Genomic DNA, 21,735 nt, shown 5'->3' with positions numbered 1-21,735 from the left:
TCCTTCCCTTCACTGTGAATAGAAAATGCCATGTTTTCAGCTGGCATGGAGTTCTTACTGTGGACAGTACAAATAGAAAACAGAGGTGAAAACAGTGTCTTTGGTATGAAGTAATGCACCCATGTGGATAAGCCCTTTGTTTATCCTATTGTGATCAACTTAACTGAAGAATTTTTCCTATATATTTCTAATAGATCTTTTGTAATGTGTGGGTCTACTGTGGAGGAATGCCATAGACAGAATGTGTATGAAATGCAAGAAGTGCAGAAAAGGGATATTTCGTTCCAAAAAAAGGGCAAAGGGGGACATAATAGAGCTGTACAAAAGTAAGCATGGTCTGGCAAAAGTCAATAGAGGGAGGTTTCTCTCTCTCAAAATACTGGAACCTGGGGCTATTGGATGAAGCTGACCATTGGAAGATTCAAATTAGATAAAATGAAGTATGTCTTTATACAATGCATAGTTAAACTATGGATTTCACTATCACAAAATGTAGTAGTGGCCACCAATTTGAATGGCTTTAAAAGGGGACTAGGCAGGTTCATGACGGATAAGGCTATCAGTGGCTACTAGTCATCATGACTATATTACCTGTTGTCCCAGAGGCAGTATGTCTCTGAATGCTGATTGCTGTGGTCCAAGAGCCAGTCTTTTGAGAGGCATCTGGTTGTCTACTGTGGGAGGCGGGATGCTGGACTAGATAGTTCTTTGGTCTGATCCCTCAGGGCTCATCTTATATTATTATTATTTTTATGTAAATGGATTTGTGTGCATGAGTTTGTTGAGTGTTGCTATGAGATAGATTGGCAGAGAAAAAACCAATGAGCATCTTGAAGTCAGACAGTGCTCTGGTTGTGATCCCTTGGGAATGTAATTTCCATTCAATGGGGCGCCAGTTTCAATGGAATATATTTCCAAGCAAATATGTTTTGAGTAGGATATATATCTCCAGGGTGGGTTTAGGGTCTTCTGGGCTATTATACAGAACAATAGTAGGAGCTATTATCATTAATGTGTACAAACTGAAAGCAAATTACATTAGTTATTTTCTAAGGAATCATAAAATCCCTTTCAGATAGATACTTTTAATTTCTCGTTAACACCTCTCTTCCTTTGTCTTTGTATTGTTGTCAATTCCTGGACTTCATAACATTATTATCATAATGTATTTATTTTTATTAAGATATTTGTATATTACTTAATTAAAAGGTAAAGATGTCCCCGCACTTATAGTGCAAGTCGTTTCCGACTCTTAGGGTGACGTCTTGCGACGTTTACTAGGCAGACCGTATATATGGGGTGGGATTGCCAGTTCCTTCCCCGGCCTTTCTTTACCCCCAAGCGTATGCTGGGTACTCATTTTACCAACCACGGATGGATGGAAGGCTGAGTGGACCTCGACCCCTTTTACCGGAGATTCGATTTCCTCCTTCCATTGGAATCAAACTCCAGCCGTGAGCAGAGCTTTCGGCTGCGTTACTGCCGCTTAACACTCTGCGCCATGGAGGATCTATCAATTATAGGAGTCTAATTTAGCAGTCCTTTGACTCCTACTACTGGAGCATATGAGCTCAGATATAAGGTACTCAGCCCTGATGTCCAACAAACCTATTTTATCCTGCTGGATCCAATAACATGCCTGTCACTGGAAGAGCAACTACTCGTATTGGTCCTGCCCTGGTACTTGGTTCCTGCTCTGGCCACAAGGAAGTAAGTGCCACACAAGGACATTTCTCTGGCACCAGCAAGCAGAAGGTAGAGTCTGTCATAGAATCAATAGACTTTTATGTGCCACCTACACAGAAGCTGCAGAGAGCTTAACATCTTCCTCTCAGAGAATAGACAGAGAGAAAAAAGGGGACATTCATCAGATTCCCTGATGATACAAAACTGAGAAGAACTGCAAGCAACTGCAAGCTAAGCGGTAAACGGAAAATGTACCTTATCTTCAGAATGAGAAAAACTTCTGTTCTGTTCTGAGCACCTGCATTCTGGAAATGTTGATAAGACAAACATCTTACAACTTTTGCTACAAGGCTATTTTCATAATATATTTTAAGAAAAATTTTTATTAAGCTTTAATTGTTTTGCATTTTTTGTAAAAAAATGTTTCAGATATTTTTACTTTAAATTATTTTACAAATACACAAGGGTTTTTTCCTCATAATGTTTTATGAGGAATATACCAAGCAACATAGGAAAACCCATTGGAGTTGCTTATGTTACAACTGTTTAGAAAACACAGTTTTATCAAGATAGGTTTAACTGACTTGTTGGTTATTGAGGCTTTTTTGTAGAGAATAAGCATCTGCTTCTACACTTATAAGTATAAACTTACTTACCGCTGATAACTTAGTGTTTTATGGTAAGCAGAATTAAGTTTGTAGCATGTATTAACAGATAAATGAATGATATATATTATAACAGCAAGGAATTATGAGAATGAAGTTTATGGACAAAATTAAACTTAGTAATTATTTTGTTTGCATTTTAATATTTAACACTAGATTTTTTAAAAGATAAATGGAATCAGATATACCATGAGAATCCAAACATAAATGAGAGTGTGTGCAGTTACTAGCTGAGACTCTGAGTGTCGCTGTTCACTCAGACTAAGAAATGCAGTGAGAAATTCAGCCTTCCCAGATCAGCAGCTTCAGAGCAGAAAATTCTGAGAGATCAGAGACCTATTGAACATTTTGCATTGGGAATCTCAGCTGCAAGACACTTTCTGGCAACATATCCTGAATGACAGATCTTCTCAGTGGCTTCTTATCAGACCAGGAATGGCAACAGCAAAATGTCTCCCAGTTTGCAAAAGAGGAGTTGTCTTGTTCTTTCTGTTTGCTAACATCTGCCAAGCTGTTACCAGGCAGATCCAGTACTCCATTTCTGAGGAAACTGAGAAAGGCTTTTTAGTGGGGAATATTGCAAAGGATCTCGGACTAGATGCCAAAGAGCTCTCAGACCGTGGAATTCACATTGTTTCCCCAGGTAGGACTCAGTATTTTGCTTTGAATTATAAAAGTGGCCATTTGCACACCACAGAGAGGATAGACAGAGAAAAGATCTGTGGTCAGCTAGAAAAGTGTATCTTGAATTTTGAGATTATAGTTGGGGATTCAATGAAAATTTATGGAGTTGAAGTGGAAATCACAGATGTTAATGATCATGCCCCCACCTTCCAGTCAGAGAAACTAGTAATAAATATAAGTGAGAATGCAGCATTGGGGTCCCAATTTCCCCTCTTGGAAGCTCAAGATGCTGATTTAGGAAACAATTCTCTGCAGGGGTACAAACTCAGCAACAATAGCTATTTCTCTCTGATTCTGCAAACATCAGTTAAGGGCAAACAATATACAACAATAATGTTGGAAAAACCTCTGGACCGTGAAAAAGAAGCAGTTCACGATCTTATCTTCACCGCATATGATGGTGGTGATCCTGTCAGGAGTGGTACTGCACAGCTTTTCATTATAGTCCTGGATGCTAATGACAATTCACCAATTTTTAGCCAACACATCTATGAAGTGAATGCTAGGGAGGATTTACCCATAGGGACCATTGTGGTTACATTAAAAGCCACTGACCTGGATGAAGGGACCAACAAAGATCTGAAGTATTCATTTGCAAAAATAACAGAAAAAGCTTCAGAAATATTCCACTTGAATGCAAACACAGGGGAGATAACTCTTGTAAGAAGCTTAGACTATGAGGACTCAGTGGTTCATGAAATTGATCTCCAAGTCCATGATGGTGGAGGTCTACTGGACAGATCTACTTTAATGATATTTGTTACTGATGTGAATGATAATGTGCCAAAACTTACAATAACATCACTTCTCAGCTCCATCCCTGAGGATTCTCCAGCAGCAACTATAATAACTCTTCTCCATGTACAAGATGAAGATTCAGCAGAGAATGCAGAAGTCACATGTTCTATTCCCAGTAACCTCCCTTTCCAACTGACAAAATCCTATGGTAATTATTACAGCTTGGTGACAACAAAAGCCCTAGACAGGGAGGAGGTGGCAGCCTACAACTTCACTGTCACAGTCAGAGATCATGGGACTCCTCCACTTTCCACATCTGTAGTTATTCCACTTGAGATTTTAGACATAAACGACAGCCCTCCCCACTTCCTGCAATCAGTTTATACTTCTTATTTAATGGAGAATAACCCTAGAGGGGGCTCTATATTTTCCCTGAAGGCAAATGATCCAGACTGTGGAGAGAACTCCAGAATAACTTATTCCATCATTGAGCAAAACATCAGTGTCTTCCCTGTATCATCCTTTCTCTCTATTAATTCTGAGACAGGAGTTGTCTATGGCCTGCTCTCTTTTGATTATGAAGAGATTCAAGAGATTCGGTACCTTGTCAAGGCCTAAGATGGAGGCTCCCCACCACTCAGCTCCAATGTCTCAGTGACTCTCTTCATCCTGGATCAGAATGACAATGCTCCAGAAATCTTGTACCCCTCCCCTCCCACCGATGGCTCCACAGGGATAGAGCTGGCCCCTCGCTCCTCTGAGCCAGGCTACCTGGTCACCAAGGTGGTGGCAGTGGATGTGGACTCTGGGCAGAATGCCTGGCTCTCCTACCAGCTGATCAAGGCCACAGAGCCCGGGCTCTTCACTCTGGGGCTCCACACTGGAGAGATCAGGACAGCCCGTTTCTTTTTGGAGAAAGATGCTCTTAAGCAAAGCTTGGTGGTTTTAGTGAAGGACAATGGGCAGCCACCTCTCTCCGCCTCAGTCACAGTCACTGTGGTGCTGGCTGACACCATCCCTGCAATCCTCTCAGATCTGAGCAGCATCTCAGCTCCTGTAGATCCCCCATCAGACCTCACCTTCTACCTGGTGATTGGGGTAGCCTTTGTCTCCTGCTTGTTCTTCATGTTCCTTCTTGTGTTGTTGGCCATCAGGCTGCACAGATGGAGAAATTCTCTGCTATTTGAGTCTGGGAGTGTGAATTTCAGTGGTGTTCCTGTCTCACAGTTCGTGGGAATTGATGGAGTCCGAGCTTTTCTGCACTCCTACTGTCAGGAGGTGTCTCTGACAACAGACTCTAGGAAGAGCAATTTTGGCTTTCCAAAAGGGAAATGTACTCTAACCTGTCAGCAACCCTGTGAGATAAAGGATCCCTTCCTCATTAATGAAGATCATAATAGCAATAACAAGGATTCAGCCAATATACAGGTGAAGTGTCACTGACAAATTGAAGTCTTTTGGCTTTGTATTTCCAGTTAGATATTAATGATATTTATATTGTTTATCGTTCTGCGAACCTGAAGATGTATTAAGCCAGTGTTTTAATAGACCACTGATGATACTCAGAGGAATCCAAACTTCCGTTACACTGGGCTGGGGCAGGGGGTTGGATTAGACAGAGGTGTAGTTCCGTCCAGCTTTCCTGGCTTAACTGGCCTCCCACTGGCTGCCACTGGCAGAGTGATGCAGCCAAACACTGCTCTGTTGGCACTCATCTCCCTTTCCACCTGCTTAATGTGCAGGAGCCAGTGGAAAGCCCTGAACCGGGGTATTCTGGGGGCGGGGGCGGGGCTGAGCTGGCCCAGGGTCTGCTGGATCCTGAGCCAGTCTCACTGCCATCACACAACAGCATTGGACCCGATCATCCTGGGCCCCCACCCTCTGCCACAGCAGGGCTATGAATCCAGCAGTGTTCCTGCTACGCAGCAAAGTCCCAGCAATGGGAGAGGGAAGTTTTGATTGCACCCTTAGTCTTTTTTTTTAATGTGTACCCTGATATAGTTGTCTTCCTTTAGCTCAAGGTATATATATTTGCCTGTTTATATATCTGTATATATAATTGCCTCTTTATCATCCTTTTATTTGTGTGCTTAAAAAAACACCTGTGTAATGTGAATTAGAATCTCCCTAGAGGAGCTGTGAGAGCCATGAACCTCACTCAATTTAAGCTGGAGTTAGAAACCTTTATAAAGAATGTCAGGCTCTTGTTGAATAGGACTGAGCATGGCACAACCACCATTTGAATTGACATGAGCAGGAAGGTACAGCACATTTTATCCCCCCACCCAGAGGGAGGTACTACTTAAAGACCACCACGCCATTGCTGAAAGAAAATCTGCTAACAAAATCACTCACATTGGTCCTATTTATAGGCCATAATAGAACCAGAATTTCACCTTTATTATTTTTGTCTGGCTCCATTTGATTTCGTCACCCTTGAGAACATTTACGTAGTTATAATTTATATCTCACACCTTCTGTTCCCAAGAATTTCCAGCACTGTAAACAATAGAGATACAGAAATAAAAAATGTAAAATATATAATAATATAAAAACACACAAAATCCATCAAAAACACCACAGGAGGCTTAGTCTATGGGTGACGATGCGCATCTCAGCTAATCAAGTTAGGCAAGGATTGACTGACCCATTTTATTCATATGGGTCATCAGTGCATCACTGGGAAAGGCAAGGTTTCTGTCTCCTCTTAAGGAAGCAGTTTTCCAACTTCCCATTTAGATGTAATCTTTATGCCACAATGACTCTGCCAGTTACAGACTAGTATCTAACTGTTCTTTTCTTTTTCTTGAGGAAGTGGTTGAGTATATGGTTGTAACTCCGATCCAGGTTTCCCTGCATGAAACATTTCCCAGGAAAATGTTCTAGCTAAATGTTTTAGCTTTCTCACATGGGCTATGCCCACACTAGGGTGTTAATGTTTACATAGGTTGTTGTTTCCACGTGTGCATTTCTGCGCATTTGTCCACACATGAGCACTTTCAGTTTTATGGCTCTGAAAACTTTCTCAGTGTTTACCATCCACAATAGTGGCTGGTGCATGCCGGGAAGTATTCTCACTGTGCGTTGTTGTCCCCTCTATTCAGTTAGTACTTACCCACCCACCATAACTCCAGAAACCTGAGATTCATTGTGGGCATGCATGGAGGTAATTGTTTACCTTTAATATATATATATATATATATTTGAAATACAATTTTCTCAGTCTCTCTGATTTATGCAAAACAGCAGTCAAAAACAATTTTTAAAAATGTATGTGTGTGGCTCCAAGCCAGGAAACCTGAGGTCCATTATGGGAATCCGCAAAAGTATTTATTATGTGTGCATATTTTTTTAATTATTTTTTATACAAGTTTTTCAGTATACCAGATTTGCACAAAAGAGCAGTCAAAGACAATTTTTAAAAAATACGTGTGTCATTCCAAGTCAGACAAGGTGTTGGAGTCACTCGCATGAAAAGCTGCCACTCCCCGTTTACTTCTCCAGTAAATGCAAGGACAATTTTTCTTGTTTTTTCAATGCAGCCCAGTTGTAAGGAAACATGCGTTAATCCATATCACTTAGGTTTGTGGCTGACACTGGCTTTGTGACAAATCACGGTTGGCAGGGGAAATACCTCCTTGCTGATTCTCCTTGGCTTTTGACAATATCCAAAGGACTGCCTCATTTTTAGTGGACTATTTGTGGCATAGTAGTTAGAGTGTTGGACTATGACCTGGGAGATCAGGGTTCGAATCCCTACATAGCCATGAAGTTCACTGGGTGACCTTGGGCCAGTCACTACCTCTCAGCTTCAGAGGAAGGCAATGGTAAACCCCCTCTGAATACCGCTTACCATGAAAACCCTATTCATAGGGTTACCATAAGTTGGAATCGACTTGAAGGCAGTCCATTCCCAGCAATATGAATGCTTAATTTTCAGCCTGAGAACTAAAGGAAGCCGTGCTATCTCCATTTTTGCTTAACTTCTATATTAGTAAGATTCTTCAGAACCTGCCAGTCATGATGGCACTACTCTAACTTTTCCTCTCCTATGATTCAAGAGCAACATTCACTCTTTTAAACTAGTATCTGGAGGCAGCGGTCATGTGAAAGTTTACAAATCGAGGCTGTGAAACCCAGACATAGAAAGAGCTTGTCACAGTGATGTACCTAGACTAAATCTGAATCTTGAGACAGTGATATCTAGAAAGCACTTCTGTTTCCTTTCTTGACAGCATTCAAAGTTTACTTCAGATGTTCATTGTGACTCCTCCATTGCAGCATGCTATAAGATGCATCAAGATGCCATTAGGGCTGCTAAAAGTAGCCTGTCTCTTTTCTCTGTTGACTTTTGGCAAGCCATTATCATGAAGATTCACCACTCCTTTCCTAAGGAAATGGACAAAGGCTCTTTGGAAATATTACCAATAATCAGCAAGGACTGAGTGTAAGGGAACTCTCAGATAATAGACTACCTCATACTCACGGACCATGGACTACCCTACACTGTTTCCCATGACAGGATTCAGTATTCTGCTTCAAATTAATGATATGGTTTATTTGTGCCAACGGCCCTCCGTGGCGCAGAGTGGTAAGCGGCAGTAATGCAGCTGAAGCTCTGCTCACGGACGGAGTTCGATTCCAACGGAAGGAGGAAGTTGAATCTCCGGTAAAAGGGGTCGAGGTCCACTCAGCCTTCCATCCATCCGTGGTTGGTAAAATGAGTACCCGGCATATGCTGGGGGGTAAAGAAAGGCCGGGGACGGAACTGGCAATCCCACCCCATATATACGGTCTGCCTAGTAAACGTCGCAAGACATCACCCTAAGAGTCGGAAACGACTTGCTCTATAAGTGCGGGGACACCTTTACCTTTTTTTATTTGTGCAACACAGATCTGTAACATGTTAGGGAAGAGTTTAATTTGGTGCTTATAACTGGTAATGTGCTAGAAGATTCTGCAGTAAAACTGGGTATCATATATATTATTAATAAAGGCACCGTATTCTCCCCCCCAGAAAACTGAAGATGATTATCATCTTCATATAAGAGAAATTGAATTTTTACAGTATTATACAAAAAGCCACCAACATGAATGGAGGTATCATTCCACAAAATAAAGAAAAAGCAAGGGAAAACTTTCTGAAATACTCCAATTGCAATTAGCTACAATAAAAATACACAGTATGGAAAATGTACATTCATTCATCTCTTTTTTAAAAAAGAATTGAGCAAGATGGTCTTTCTTGCAGTTCTCTGACTGAGCCTCTAAGTGTCAGTGTTGGCCAGTATGACAGCCAGAGAGAGGCTGGAGATCCATTGATGCATCTTACATTGCAGTAACTCCCATCACTGCTATACAGATCAGGAAAATTGAAGAGTACAAAGACAGGGCACTCTTGCAGAGAAGAAAAAAGCTGTGTTGGTTTGTACAGATATAAGAAAACAGGCAGTTTATCCTTCCTCACGGATATTTCCTCCACCTTCATGACAATTTGATAGCAATCTGAGAAGAGGAGGCAGACTATTTTTGAGGTAGCCAGGCAGATGGACAGAAGGCACAAGGGCAATGGCAGGGCTCTCACAAGGCAAGTACTGCTTCTCTCACTGTTGTCTTTTATCTCTCAGACTGCCTCAGAGCAGGTTCATTATTTAACCCCTGAGGAGATGCCAAAGGGTTCGATTGTGGGGAACCTCGCCAAGGAGTTGGGACTGAGTACCAAAGAATTAAAATATCGTAATCTGCATGCTGTGTCTGTGGCTAAAATGCAGCATTTCAATATCAATGCAGAGAATGGAAACCTCTATGTAAATGACAGGATTGATAGGGAGGCAATATGTGGCAAAAATCCACTTTGCTATGCTAATTTAGAAGCTGTAGTGGAAAACCCTCTGAATATTTTCCATGTAACAGTAGAAATCCAGGATGTTAATGATAATGCACCCCAATTCCTCAATAGCAATATCAAGTTGGAGACAAGTGAACTAACCCTGCCAGGAACCCGTTTTCTCCTTGGGAAAGCAGAAGATCCTGATATTGGGATGAATTCTCTACAGGACTACCAGCTAGGCTCCAATAAATATTTCACTTTGGAAGTTAGGGAGACAAAAGATGGAAATAAATATGCAGAATTGGTGCTCCAGAAACTGCTTGATCGGGAAAGTGAACAGACCATTCATTTAATTCTTACAGCCTTGGATGGGGGTGAACCAAGAAAAACTGGGACTGCCCAGATTCGAATTAATGTCACTGATGCCAATGACAACCCACCAGTTTTCACTCAACAGGTCTACAAGTTCAGTTTGAGGGAAAATGCTCCTATTGGGTCCCTTGTGCTCCAGGTTGTAGCCTCTGATAAAGATGAAGGAACAAATGCCCAAATCAGATACGAATTCAGCAACATACCAGCAACTGCCCAGCAGAAATTCAGGCTGGATCCAGTTAGTGGCACAATCACTCTTACAGAGCCATTGGACTTTGAGAAAATGGAAGAATATACAATGACAGTTGCTGCAAAAGATGGTGGTGGATTAGTGACGCATTGCAATATTGAGGTAAGGGTTCTGGATGAGAATGATAACGCTCCAGAAGTAACTTTAGCCTCCATGTTTAGTTCAGTTCCTGAAGATTCTTTACCTGGAACAGTGATCGCTCTAATTAATGTAAATGACCAAGATAGTGGTGATAATGGAAAGGTTACTTGCTATTTACAAGACGATTTACCCTTCAAAATTCTCCCCTCTTCTAACAATTATTTCAAGCTCCAGACAGACAATCTCCTAGACCGAGAAAGAACTCCTGTGTATAATATCACAATCGCAGCCACTGACAAAGGAACCCTACCTCTTTCCACACACAAAACAATCTCACTACAGATTTCTGATATCAATGATAATGCCCCTACTTTTGAGAAATCTTCCTACAGCATCTATGTGCCAGAAAACAATCCTTCTGGTGCCTCCATTTTCAGTGTCAAAGCTTCTGATCCAGATGTGGAGCAGAACTCACGGATCACCTACTCCATCCTCAACAGCAACATTGAGGAGCTTCCCATCTCCTCCTATATCTCCATTAATTCTGAGACTGGCACAATCTATGCCCAGAGATCCTTTGACTATGAACAATTCAGAGAGTTCCAACTGGAAGTGAAGGCCCAAGATGGCGGCTCTCTCCCTCTCAGCAGCAATGTCACAGTGAGGGTGTTTATTCTCGATCGGAATGATAACAGCCCTCATATCCTGTCCCCTTCACAAGAAGCCAAGGGCTCAGCCTTGTTCGAGATGGTGCCTCGTTCAGCTGAGGCAGATTATTTAGTAACAAAAGTGGTAGCTGTGGATGCTGATTCTGGGCACAATGCCTGGCTGTCCTACCATCTGACTCAGGCCACTGAGCCATCACTCTTCACAATTGGTTCTCATAATGGTGAGATCAGAACAGCAAGAGCCTCTATAGATAGAGATGCCATGAAACACACACTAATCATCATGGTGAAGGATAATGGGCATCCGTCTCTCTCAGCCACCATTACTCTGAACCTAGTGTTTGCTGAGAACTTTCAGGAGGCCCTTCCTGAAATGAAAAGCCAACCGAGCAGCTCAGAGTATCAGTCTGACCTACAGTTCTACCTGGTGCTGGCCTTAGCTTTGATCTCCTTCTTATTCCTCTTGACTGTTATTCTGGCTGTTACAATGAAGCTCTGTCAATCAGGGAATCCCAGATTCCTACAGTGCTTTGTCCCTGTTCCCCATTCCAAAAATGGTGCCATATTTCCACCAAACTTTGAAGATGGGACTTTGCCTTATTCCTACCAGCTTTGCCTGTCTTCAGAGTCCAGGAAGAATGAGTTGACTTTTCTGACACCTAATCTTCAGGTTGCAGGCCACATTGTTTGTGATGAGAAATCTGGTGTGCCTTTTACAGGCAATGGAGGAAGCAATATAATTTCAGAAATGGCAAATGCTGAAAAGGTAGGGTTTCTTCTGGAATTATTTGCATTGCACATTGCATGATATTTAACCATAACTGATACTGAAGTATTAAGTCTACAGAGCAGTGCCATCTGTCAGAGTTATATGTTGATTGGAGAATAAATAGGCCTTAAAGTAAAACTGGAAATGAATACTTCAGCAGTACTTATTGGGTCTGTCATGAAGGACTCTATTCTGCTTTGTGATTGTTTTAAGGCTAAATGCTAAAGTGGTGAGGCTGAGAATGTCTAGCCATTGGGACCAACTAACTCTGCTCTGTTCAGTTGGACTACTAAACCTGCTGTGGTGAGTTTGTGGGGTTGGAAGTTAATAGTGGGAATCCCTGCATATCAACTCAAAAGTAAGTGCAATTTAGTAAGACTTACTCCTGAGTAAATGTTATAAGATTGCAGCCTGTGTATCTTAACCATTCAGGTTGTAGTCAACTAAGGCCTACTCAGAATAGACCTATTAAAATTAATGAGCCTGTTAGTTATATATTAAATTCAATGGGTCTACTCTGAGTAGAGTTAGCATGAAATACCACCCTCAAAGTAATGATGTGTGTAAGCATGTGCTTTATTGAGGTTTCTAGAAGTAGTGTGAAGACATACTGGACACCAATAGTTAGAGTTCTTTCCAAATTAAATTTAAAAATAATGAAAATACTATTATATTCAGGATTAATCTCTTTCCCACCAAATGCTCAGGTGCACACAAATGACCATTATTTTTAATAGAAGATTTCTGCATGGCTTTGCCTTCTCCTGCCCTCTCTCTTCTCCCATAATCCAGCCTTCAAGTTTCCCGTGCTCTGGACTAGGATGAAAAAGTATAAGGGAGATGTGTATGGACTTCCCATCAAAAGTAATGGCCAGCATGCTGCTGTGGGTGCATACTGCTTATTTCTTTCTTCATCTGCAGTTGCTCCCTCATGGGGATGAATTTTGTCCTGAATTTTTCTTATGTTTTAGAACGAAACTATTTCAGATCTCTCTAATGTTTTTTTTTTTTTAATTATTCTGCCCTTTTGTAGAGTGGCAGCAATTTCCATAAAGCCTTTTACTAATTCTGTATAGATTGTATTTAGCCACATATTTAGATTATATTTGTACCACTGATAAATATTATAATAATGCAATATTTAACCTTTATTTATTTATTGTGCATAATGTTTGGACCTTCATTAGAAGATGTGTTGGATCCTATTTTATAATTGACAGCTGTGGAGAAAGTATGACATTTTAGTGGCATATCCTTTGATACATTTGTCTCTATTTTATTTTTATCTTTAAAATGTATAATGTAATTTCTCACTTAAAAATATCTAAGGAAGTTTTAAAAAAGATACAGACAAAAACAACCCAATAAAAATATTCAAAGACTTACTCAAACTAATTAACCAAACACCATAAGAGCTGGAAACAAAACAGCAGGTTAGAAACTAGCCATCTTTCCCCAATGCCCTATGAAACAGCATCCAAAGTCCAGGAAAAAGGAAGACAGACTAATCTCCTAGGGAAAGGAGTTCCAATGCGCTGCTGCTACAGCTGAAAAAGCCCTTCTCTGTGTGACCGCTCACCAAACCTGGGAAGGCAGGTGATAGGGAACAGGCCCTCAGCTGGCAATCTAGTAAAGCAAGGTAGAAGAAGGTGGCCCTTAAAGTATTAAGATCCTTAAAGTATTAACAGCTGTTTAGGACTTTAACGCCTAATACTAGCACTATGAATTAAGACCAGAAGCAAACAGAGATCCAATATTGGTATTATGAGATCCCTGCAGTGGAAACCCTCACTGTTGCATTGAAGCAGTGAACCCAGTTGAAGTTTCTGAACATTTTCAAAGGCAGACCTGTGTAGAACACACAGCAGTAGTTTAACCTGGACAGCTCAAATTGAGATTAATCTGTTGGTAGTGTATTTAATTATTATATTATCCCACCATATTTGTATGTCACTGAAAAGCTTTGTGTATAGAAAATGGGAAATAATTGCAGAGCTCAGTGTATGGGATATAAGGCTAGGTAATGGATGCAGTTGCTACTTGATATTTATTTATTTATTTATTTATTAAATTTATATCCCCCCCTTCCTCCCAGTAGGAGTATTTATTCAATAATTTACACTGTTCTGCCTTTGGAATGATTTCAACATGCATTTTTCTTGTAAATCTACTGATTTAACTTTAGTTGCACTTTTTTTTCCCAATTACATGAGCTATGTTACAACCAATATATACTCTGACAGATTTTCAGTAAATAGTGAAATTGTACTGTAGTGAGAAATCATTGTGTCTTCATTATTTATAAGTTGTTACCTCTCTGTTGTTATCTGTAAGCTGTTTTCCTTTCATGGCAGCAAAATATCAAATCTCTTAGACCCTTACTACACCTATCCCCTATTCCATGCATTAGAGGCAGCATCAAACCTAAGCTAGCACAGACAATCTCATCTTCTGTTCCTCTTATTTGCCTTGTAGAAATTTTATAATTGTGACACAATTACGTGACTGTTACATTTAACATCAGAATTAGAAGCAAAGACATCAGCACAACTAACTATGTCATGAAAATGAGCTCTCAAACAGGATAGGGATCATGTGCAATTTCTGACTGAGTCTCTGAGTGTCACTGTCAATCAAAACTAAACAATGCAACAAGAGACAGAGTCTTTTCAGGTGCAAGGACTAAGCATTTATGTTGTTATACTGCACATTAGGACTGAAATCTGCAAAGAAAGTGATCCTTTCCTTATATATATATATACACAGTTATTTTAAAGTTATAAATGATAAAAGTGTGAATATAAGGGACAAACTTCAGAAGTTCAGTCAAAGCAAAATATAAATATTTTATGCCTTTCAAGTGATTTTGTTGAAAATGATCTGTGGGCGACATTTTGTGGAGAAACTGTAATCAACATAGTCAAGAAAAATGTAGTATGGCAATACTGTAATACATAAGTCAATTTCTTTTAGTATCCAAATGTGCTGTCAAAATATTTATATGCAGAGAAAAAGGATGTATTTCATACCATATATTTCAAATGTCTGTTTTTAGGAGGGAAGAATTTTAATACTGTCTCGAAATGTTACATACTTGGGTATACCGATAAAAGTAAAAGTCTAGGGGCCTGTTCACACCGCAACTTACTGTGAGATTGGTGCTACTTTAATTTGCAGGGTTCACATGACATTGCAGGCAAGGTGAAGGTATGTCGCTGCTTTCCCCTTTAAATCCATATTAAACCAATCCACTGAAAATGCAGAAAGTGAAGGAAAAACCATCTCCACTTAGCTGCCTCCTATGTAGGCACTTTGCGCAAATGTTTTTTTGCTGGGTAGGTGGATCATCACTTTCATATACTCCCCTTTCTCCACCCACTAAACCCTCCATGAATTCCGTTTTGTTTCAATCAGTTTAACCAGCCACTTCCGGTCACTCTAGCCTGCCTCCCCCCCCATTAAGTTCCTTCCCTCACTCCTTGAAACCAGCAATGCACTCTGTTTCCACGTTATTTAGCTATGTACTCTGTTTCCACGGTATTTAGAATTCCTCTGAACAGTCCTTTGCAGGCTGGTCTATGTACTCCCCCCATATCGTATCGCCCAATTACCGGCGATGTGACAGAAGGCACACACACACACACACACACACTCTTTAAAAATTGCATCTCATACATACTTAATTTTAAAAGGGGAATTTTACTATAAATATGTCAGGAGGAAATGAAACTGACAGAAAAGATTTTTTTTGTGTCAATTTCACCCCCACGCTCTCCTGGCTGATGGAGAATTTTCTCCTATGGGATCTTTTGCTGGGGGTCCTTGAAATTTGAAGACACAGGCTTGAAGCAAAAAGGTAGGCCTTTATTCTTTACAGGCATATGCAAGGTCAGTCCTCCTGAGACATCCAGGAGAGAGTGCACTGAGGCACTGCGTGCAAGCTCTTTTAAGCAGTACAGATGCAGCATGTGACATTAGTTCACCAAACATTACATTTCCTCTTTCCTGCAATTGTTCCAAACCAATCAGAAAGCATCAGGTAATTCCACTGCTGATTCCAATATTCTGTCTATCTTACTAATATCACCATTGTTCTGCCATCCCCTTGACTAATGCTCTTTCAGGCCAGTTGAAACCAGTTACTATTGTGAATGTGCCTTCAAACAAACCCGGTACATCCATTGTTTCTTATCGGTCAGGCTGACTCAGGTACACCTGCTTGGGTTCTACCTCAGCTCAGTAGCTGAAATCTCACGAGCATCACAGTTTTTAATAGCTATAGGGGTCTTATATGTTCTTAGAAATCCCACTCCTAGCTTATAAAATACATAATTTATGAGAGAGGATTATGTTTAAAATACTGAGCTACGTTTGAAGACCACACAGTCTAGGAAGGCACTGGGTGATTCTGGCTAACTAGTGTCTCTCAGCCTCAGAGGAATAGAAGAGGCAGGCCACCTCAGAGTACTTTTTTCTCCATGAAAACACACTTATAAAGTTGTATTACAATTTAACATACTCTGTTATTTTAGAAATCATTGTTAAATCTCAACATTTCTCTCATTAAAACTTTGATACTTGTTACAAGGTTTTTCCCCTAGTCGACGTCCTTGCTCTACACAAGAAACGATTTCCCAGGATCAAAACAGTATAATATATCAATCACAGCTTAAGCAGGTTAAATGCTGATTGGGTTTAAACAATACACTAATTAATAAATGTCAGTCACACACTGGACGAGTTCTGGCAAGAAAACAAGAGTTCAAACTGAGTTTACTTTGCCTGCTTCCATAGGCCCTTGCTCACAGGTCTGATTCTGAGGCCTATGGATTTTTAGGGTTCTCTGTGAGACTGAATCTTAGGGTCTCAACAGGCCTGCGGGCCTATGCTTAATTCCTTGTGATTCTAAAACATATACCTTCTTAATATCTATGATTATATGTGTGGATATATAAAATTCCCCATTACAGCTTCAGCGTGCAATTGACAAGAAACAATTAAACAAAAAAAACCTCCCCTTGTCCATTAGCAATACGCTGGAGGGAGTAAACATGTAAATTTGGGGGCAGGGCCACAAGGAAACAGCGATACTAAACCTTTGCAGAGGAACACCAACTATGTGAATGGAAAATAGCAGATTGGAAGGTAGGGTGAACCTTGAAAATCTATCGCAGTGGCAAAAGCTGTGTCTTTAATCCGAACTTTAGCTCCCATGTGAATTGGTCCTATGAGAGTGACTTCTTAGAGCTGATTGTCTTGCAGTTCTTCCATTGAAACTCACAGTGCCACTGTTGGCCAATGTGGGAACCACAGAGGAGTTAGGGATCCACTGATGCACCCTGTTGGATAGCTCCTTACCAGCTGCAGTTCACAAAACAGTAGACTACAAAGGCTTGCCTGCTGCGTTTAAGAAGAGGAAACAAATATGATTCAAGGAAACAGAAAAAATGGAAACAATTTACTCTTCAGAACTATATATTTCTGTATTCTGGTATATTCTGACCAAAGCAAGCAGGAGAAAGGGGACAGGGATGGAAATGATCCATAGAGAACTTTTCAAGGCATTCCGAAGCCACATTTTGTTCCTCTTCAGTTTTCTTTCTTCTGCTGGGCTGTCTCAGAGTCAATTCCTTATTCCATCCCTGAGGAGATGCGAAAGGGATCTTTTGTGGGAAATCTTGCCAAGGTTTTGGGACTGGATGCCAAAGAACTGAAGAAAAGAAACCTGCATATCCTTTCTGAAGGTAAAAAGCCATATTTCACTATCAGTGTAGAAAATGGAAATCTATATGTGAATGAGAGGATAGATCGTGAGGGAAAGTGCAGGGAGAATACACACTGCCTCATTAATTTTGAAGCTGTGGTTGAAAATCCTTTGAATATTTTTCATATAATTGTAGCAATCCAGGACATTAACGATAACATGCCTCAGTTCTTAAAAGACAATATCAGGCTTGAAATAATTGAATCCACATTACCAGGTACCAGATTTCATATTGGGAAAGCAGAAGATCCTGATATTGGGAGGAATTCAATCCAAAATTACCAGTTAATCAGGTTAAACATGCTCTGGAGGGACAGAAATATGCAGAATTGGTGCTGCAGAAATCTTTGGATCGGGAAAATGAGCCCCCACTCCACTTGATCCTTACAGCCCTGGATGGGGCTGAACCCAGAAAAACTGGAACTGCCCAGATATGGATTAATGTCACTGATGTCAATGACAACCCACCAGTTTTTACTCAAGAGGTCTATGAGGTCAGCCCCTGTGGGGTTGCCAATACTTCCAACTTGTAGCCTCTGACCGTGATGAAGGTTCAAATAGTCAGATCAGTTAGTTTCAGTAAAGTCCAAGAAAAAGTCTATTAGAAATTTAGGCTAGATACATAAAATGGAACAATGACAAATAAAGAGGGCCTGCATTTTGAGGAAACTGAGAGGAGAACATAGCAATAGAAGGAAAAGATGGAGGTGGATTGGTGGCATAGTGTAAAATTGAAAAACAGATTCTCGATGAGAATGACAATGCACCAAAAGTGATACTTGCCTCCTTATCAAGTCCAATTCTTGAAGACTTTGTCGCTGTGACAGTAATTGCAATGATCAATGTAAGGATAGAGATTCTGGAGAAAACGGAAAAATTACATGCCACTTGCAAGGTAATTTAGCATTTAAAATGGTTCCTCGTCTAAACATTACTACAAGCTCCTCACAGCCAGCCCGTTCGATAGAGAAAGAACTCCTGAGTACTATGTCACAGTCAGTCACAGCCACAGAGAAAAGCACACCTCTCTTCTCAAACAAAGCCATCTCACTGCAGATTTCAGATATCAATGACAACCCTCCTGCCTGTAAATCTACCTTTAATGTCTTTGTGCCAGAAAACAGTCCCTCAGGGACCTCCATTTTTGCCGTCAAAGCCTTAGACCCAGATCTGGGCCTCAACTCTCATATCACTTACTCCATCCTCAGCAGCAACACTGAGGAGCTTCCTCTCTCCTCTTATGTCTCCATGAACTCTGAGACTGGAACTATCTATGTGCAGCGCTCCTTTGACTATGAGCAATTCAGGGAGTTTCAGATTCAAGTGAAGGCCCAAGATGGAGGCTCTCCCTCTCTCAGCAGCAATGTCACAGTCTGGGTTTTTATTTTGGATCAGAATGATAACAGCCCTCGGGTTCTGTATCCTTTGCCAGGTGCCGATGGGTCTGCCTTTTTTGAGATGGTTCCTCACTCGGCAGAGCCAGGCTACCTCGTGACCAAAGTGGTGGCCGTGGATGCGGACTCGGGGCACAATGCCTGGCTCTCCTACCGACTGCCGCAGGCCACTGAGCCAGCGCTCTTCACCATTGGGTTCCACACCAGAGAGATCAGGACATCGCGAGCCCTTTTGGAGAAAGATGTTGTGAAACATAAGCTGGTCATCATGGTTAAGGACAATGGGAAGTCTCCACTCTCGGCCACTGTGATCCTGAACCTTGTGGTTGCTGAGAACTTCCAAGAGGCACTTCCAGAAATAAGTCACCAATCCAGTGACCCAGAGCATTGTTCTGAGCTCCAGTTTTACTTGGTGCTGGCTTTAGCCTTGATCTCATTTTTGTTCCTCCTGACAGTGATACTGGTCATCGTAATGAAGCTTCAACAATCAGGAAAACTTAAATTATTTCAATGCTTTGAACCTAATGCTTTTTCTAAGGCACACGTCATATTTATTATTTATTTATTATTTGATTTATATCCCGCCCTTCCTCCCAGCAGGAGCCCAGGACGGCAAACAAAAGCACTAAAAACACTTTAAACCATCATAAAAACAGACATTAAAATAAAATAAAACAGAACAACTTTAAAAACATTTTTAAAAGCTTTGAAGACATTTTAAAAAAAGGTTAAAAACATATTGTTTAAAAATAAGATTTTAAAGCATATTAAAAAGCAATTTGAGCACAGAAGCAGACTGGGATAAGGTCTCAACTTAAACGGTTTGTTGAAAGAGGAAGGTCTTCAATAGGTTCCAAAAAGATAACAGAGATGGCACCTGTCTAATATTTAAGGGGAGGGAATTCCACAGGGTAAGTGCCCCCACACTAAAGGAAAGGAAGTAACAGAGACTAACAATTTTGCTCTTTAGCAGGAGATATCTATCCATGTTCACATTTCCTGCAGCACGTTTTACAAACAGGGTACAGGATAAAACCTCAAGCCAAGAAAGAGGTAGCTACATTTCATTCCAGTGTGTTTGAGGAATTCTAATGAGCTTCAACAGGAATAGAGTAAAAATGTGAACGTGAGATTCTTTTCTTGTTGCATTTTGCCTTTGAGCTGAGGAGACCGCCTCATCTTTCCTTAATATTTGATCTTTGAGCTCCAAGTGAAAGGAAATCAAAATTTTGTCATTGAACCAGGGTGAATTTACAGAATGTAATACATTAGGGAAGTGGCGTTTTCCACCTGCAAATGGAGGATATGTAAAAGCACAGTAGTGCTTTTGCTCAATTCCCATTCCCTTTGAGTGATGTTTGCATAGGATAATGCCCTACCTGATACATTCAAGTCAATTTATGCATGTCCTTTAATAGTAACTATAAAGTCAGAGGTCACCAACTTTTTTGATCCAGTGGGCACATTTGGAATTTTAAGAGAGTTTTGTGGGCACCTGTCACAAAACGGCTGCTGTGGGGTGTGGCATAATGGCTTCAATGTAGGAGAGGCTGAGCCTGTGCAATCAGGAACTGAGGAAGAAGAGCTCTCATATATTGTGGATTTTTGAGAGGTATTTACAGAGACTTTCACAGGCACCATAGGAGGTATTGGCAGATACACTGGTGCCCATAGGCATCATGTTGGTGCCCCTGATACAAGGAGTGTTCAGTAATTATTCTTCCATATGTGCATTCTATACATGGAGGTGGGGGTGCACCTACTGGCTCTGTCTCAACATTCACATGATCAAAGAACTGTGAAACTAGTTTCATGAAACCAGGAACATTATTTGTTCAATTGCAGTCCCCCTTTTGAAGCTATCCAAAATTAGTTTCACGAATGGTTTGTAATATGATATGGGAGTTAATCAGCTGTTAAAAAAAAGTAAAAGGAGTCACCGGCCCAAGCACAAGTACTACATCAACCCAAACAATATTCTGGTTCCCGCTTTATTATGCTTCCCACCAACATCAGGCATGTGAAAGTGGGTCAGCAATAAAAGATATGTAGTTTGCTCTGCATGTACTCAAAAGTGCTCTCCACATATTCTAGGGCTTGTTAAAATTGTGTTGTAGCTAAATCATGGTCAGGCCTGACAGTAATTAGGGGGAGGGCTGTGACTTAATGATAGATCATTTGGTTTGTATGCACAAGATACCACATTCAATCCTTGACATCTCCAGGTCAGACTGGAAAAGACACTTGTCTGAAATACTGGAGAACCATTGCCAGTTAGTTGAAGACAATGCCAAGCTAGATGGTATGAGACAGCTTCTTTTATTAAACTCTAGAAACCAGTAAGGATTTGCAACAAATGCTGGTGAACGTTAAAGAGGAAAGCACAAAAGCAGGACTACAGCTGAATGTCAAGAAGACTAAAGTAATGACAACAGAAGGTTTATGTAACTTTAAAGTTGACAATAAGGACATTGAACTTGTCAAAGATTCTCAATACTTTGGCACAGTCATTAACCAAAATGGAGACAATAATCAAGAAATCAGAAGAAGGTTAGGACTGGGGAGGGCAGCTATGAGAGAACTAGAAAAGGTCATCAAATGCAAAGATGTATCATTGAACAGTAAAGTCAGGATCATTAAGACCATGGTATTCCCGATCTCTATGTATGGATGTGAAAGTTGGACAGTGAAATAAGGGGGTAAGAGAAAAATCAACTCATTTGAAATGTGGTGTTGGAGGAGAACTTTGAGGATACTATGGACTGCGAAAAAGAAAAATAATTGGGTGTTAGAACAGATTAAACCAGAACTATCATGACAAGCTAAAATTATGA

The 21,735-nt window shown here is 40.6% G+C and overlaps 1 protein-coding gene and 2 pseudogenes across 21 annotated transcripts in view; all 3 read left to right on the top strand.

Moving 5' to 3' along the window:
- The window catches only part of LOC133364983 (protocadherin gamma-C3-like), a 303,611-nt gene that overhangs the window by 191,105 nt on the left and 90,771 nt on the right, over window positions 1–21,735 (top strand). The window contains exon 1 of one of the 21 annotated variants that reach the window (XM_061586185.1): window positions 8,910–11,740. The exons of the other annotated variants lie outside the window; for them this stretch is intronic. Coding sequence (XP_061442169.1) covers window positions 9,320–11,740 — 2,421 coding nt within the window. The 5' untranslated portion in view covers window positions 8,910–9,319. Of the gene's footprint in view, window positions 1–8,909; window positions 11,741–21,735 lie in introns of those variants that run through there. 21 annotated transcript variants of the gene reach the window in all.
- On the top strand, window positions 2,787–8,218 carry LOC133375569 (protocadherin gamma-A4-like; annotated as a pseudogene).
- LOC133375568 (protocadherin gamma-B5-like) lies at window positions 14,827–19,993 on the top strand (annotated as a pseudogene).

The sequence above is a fragment of the Rhineura floridana genome, chromosome 1 (genome assembly GCF_030035675.1).
Source record: "Rhineura floridana isolate rRhiFlo1 chromosome 1, rRhiFlo1.hap2, whole genome shotgun sequence".
NCBI lineage: Eukaryota > Metazoa > Chordata > Lepidosauria > Squamata > Rhineuridae > Rhineura > Rhineura floridana.
This window is presented reverse-complemented; position numbering and strand designations above follow the sequence as displayed.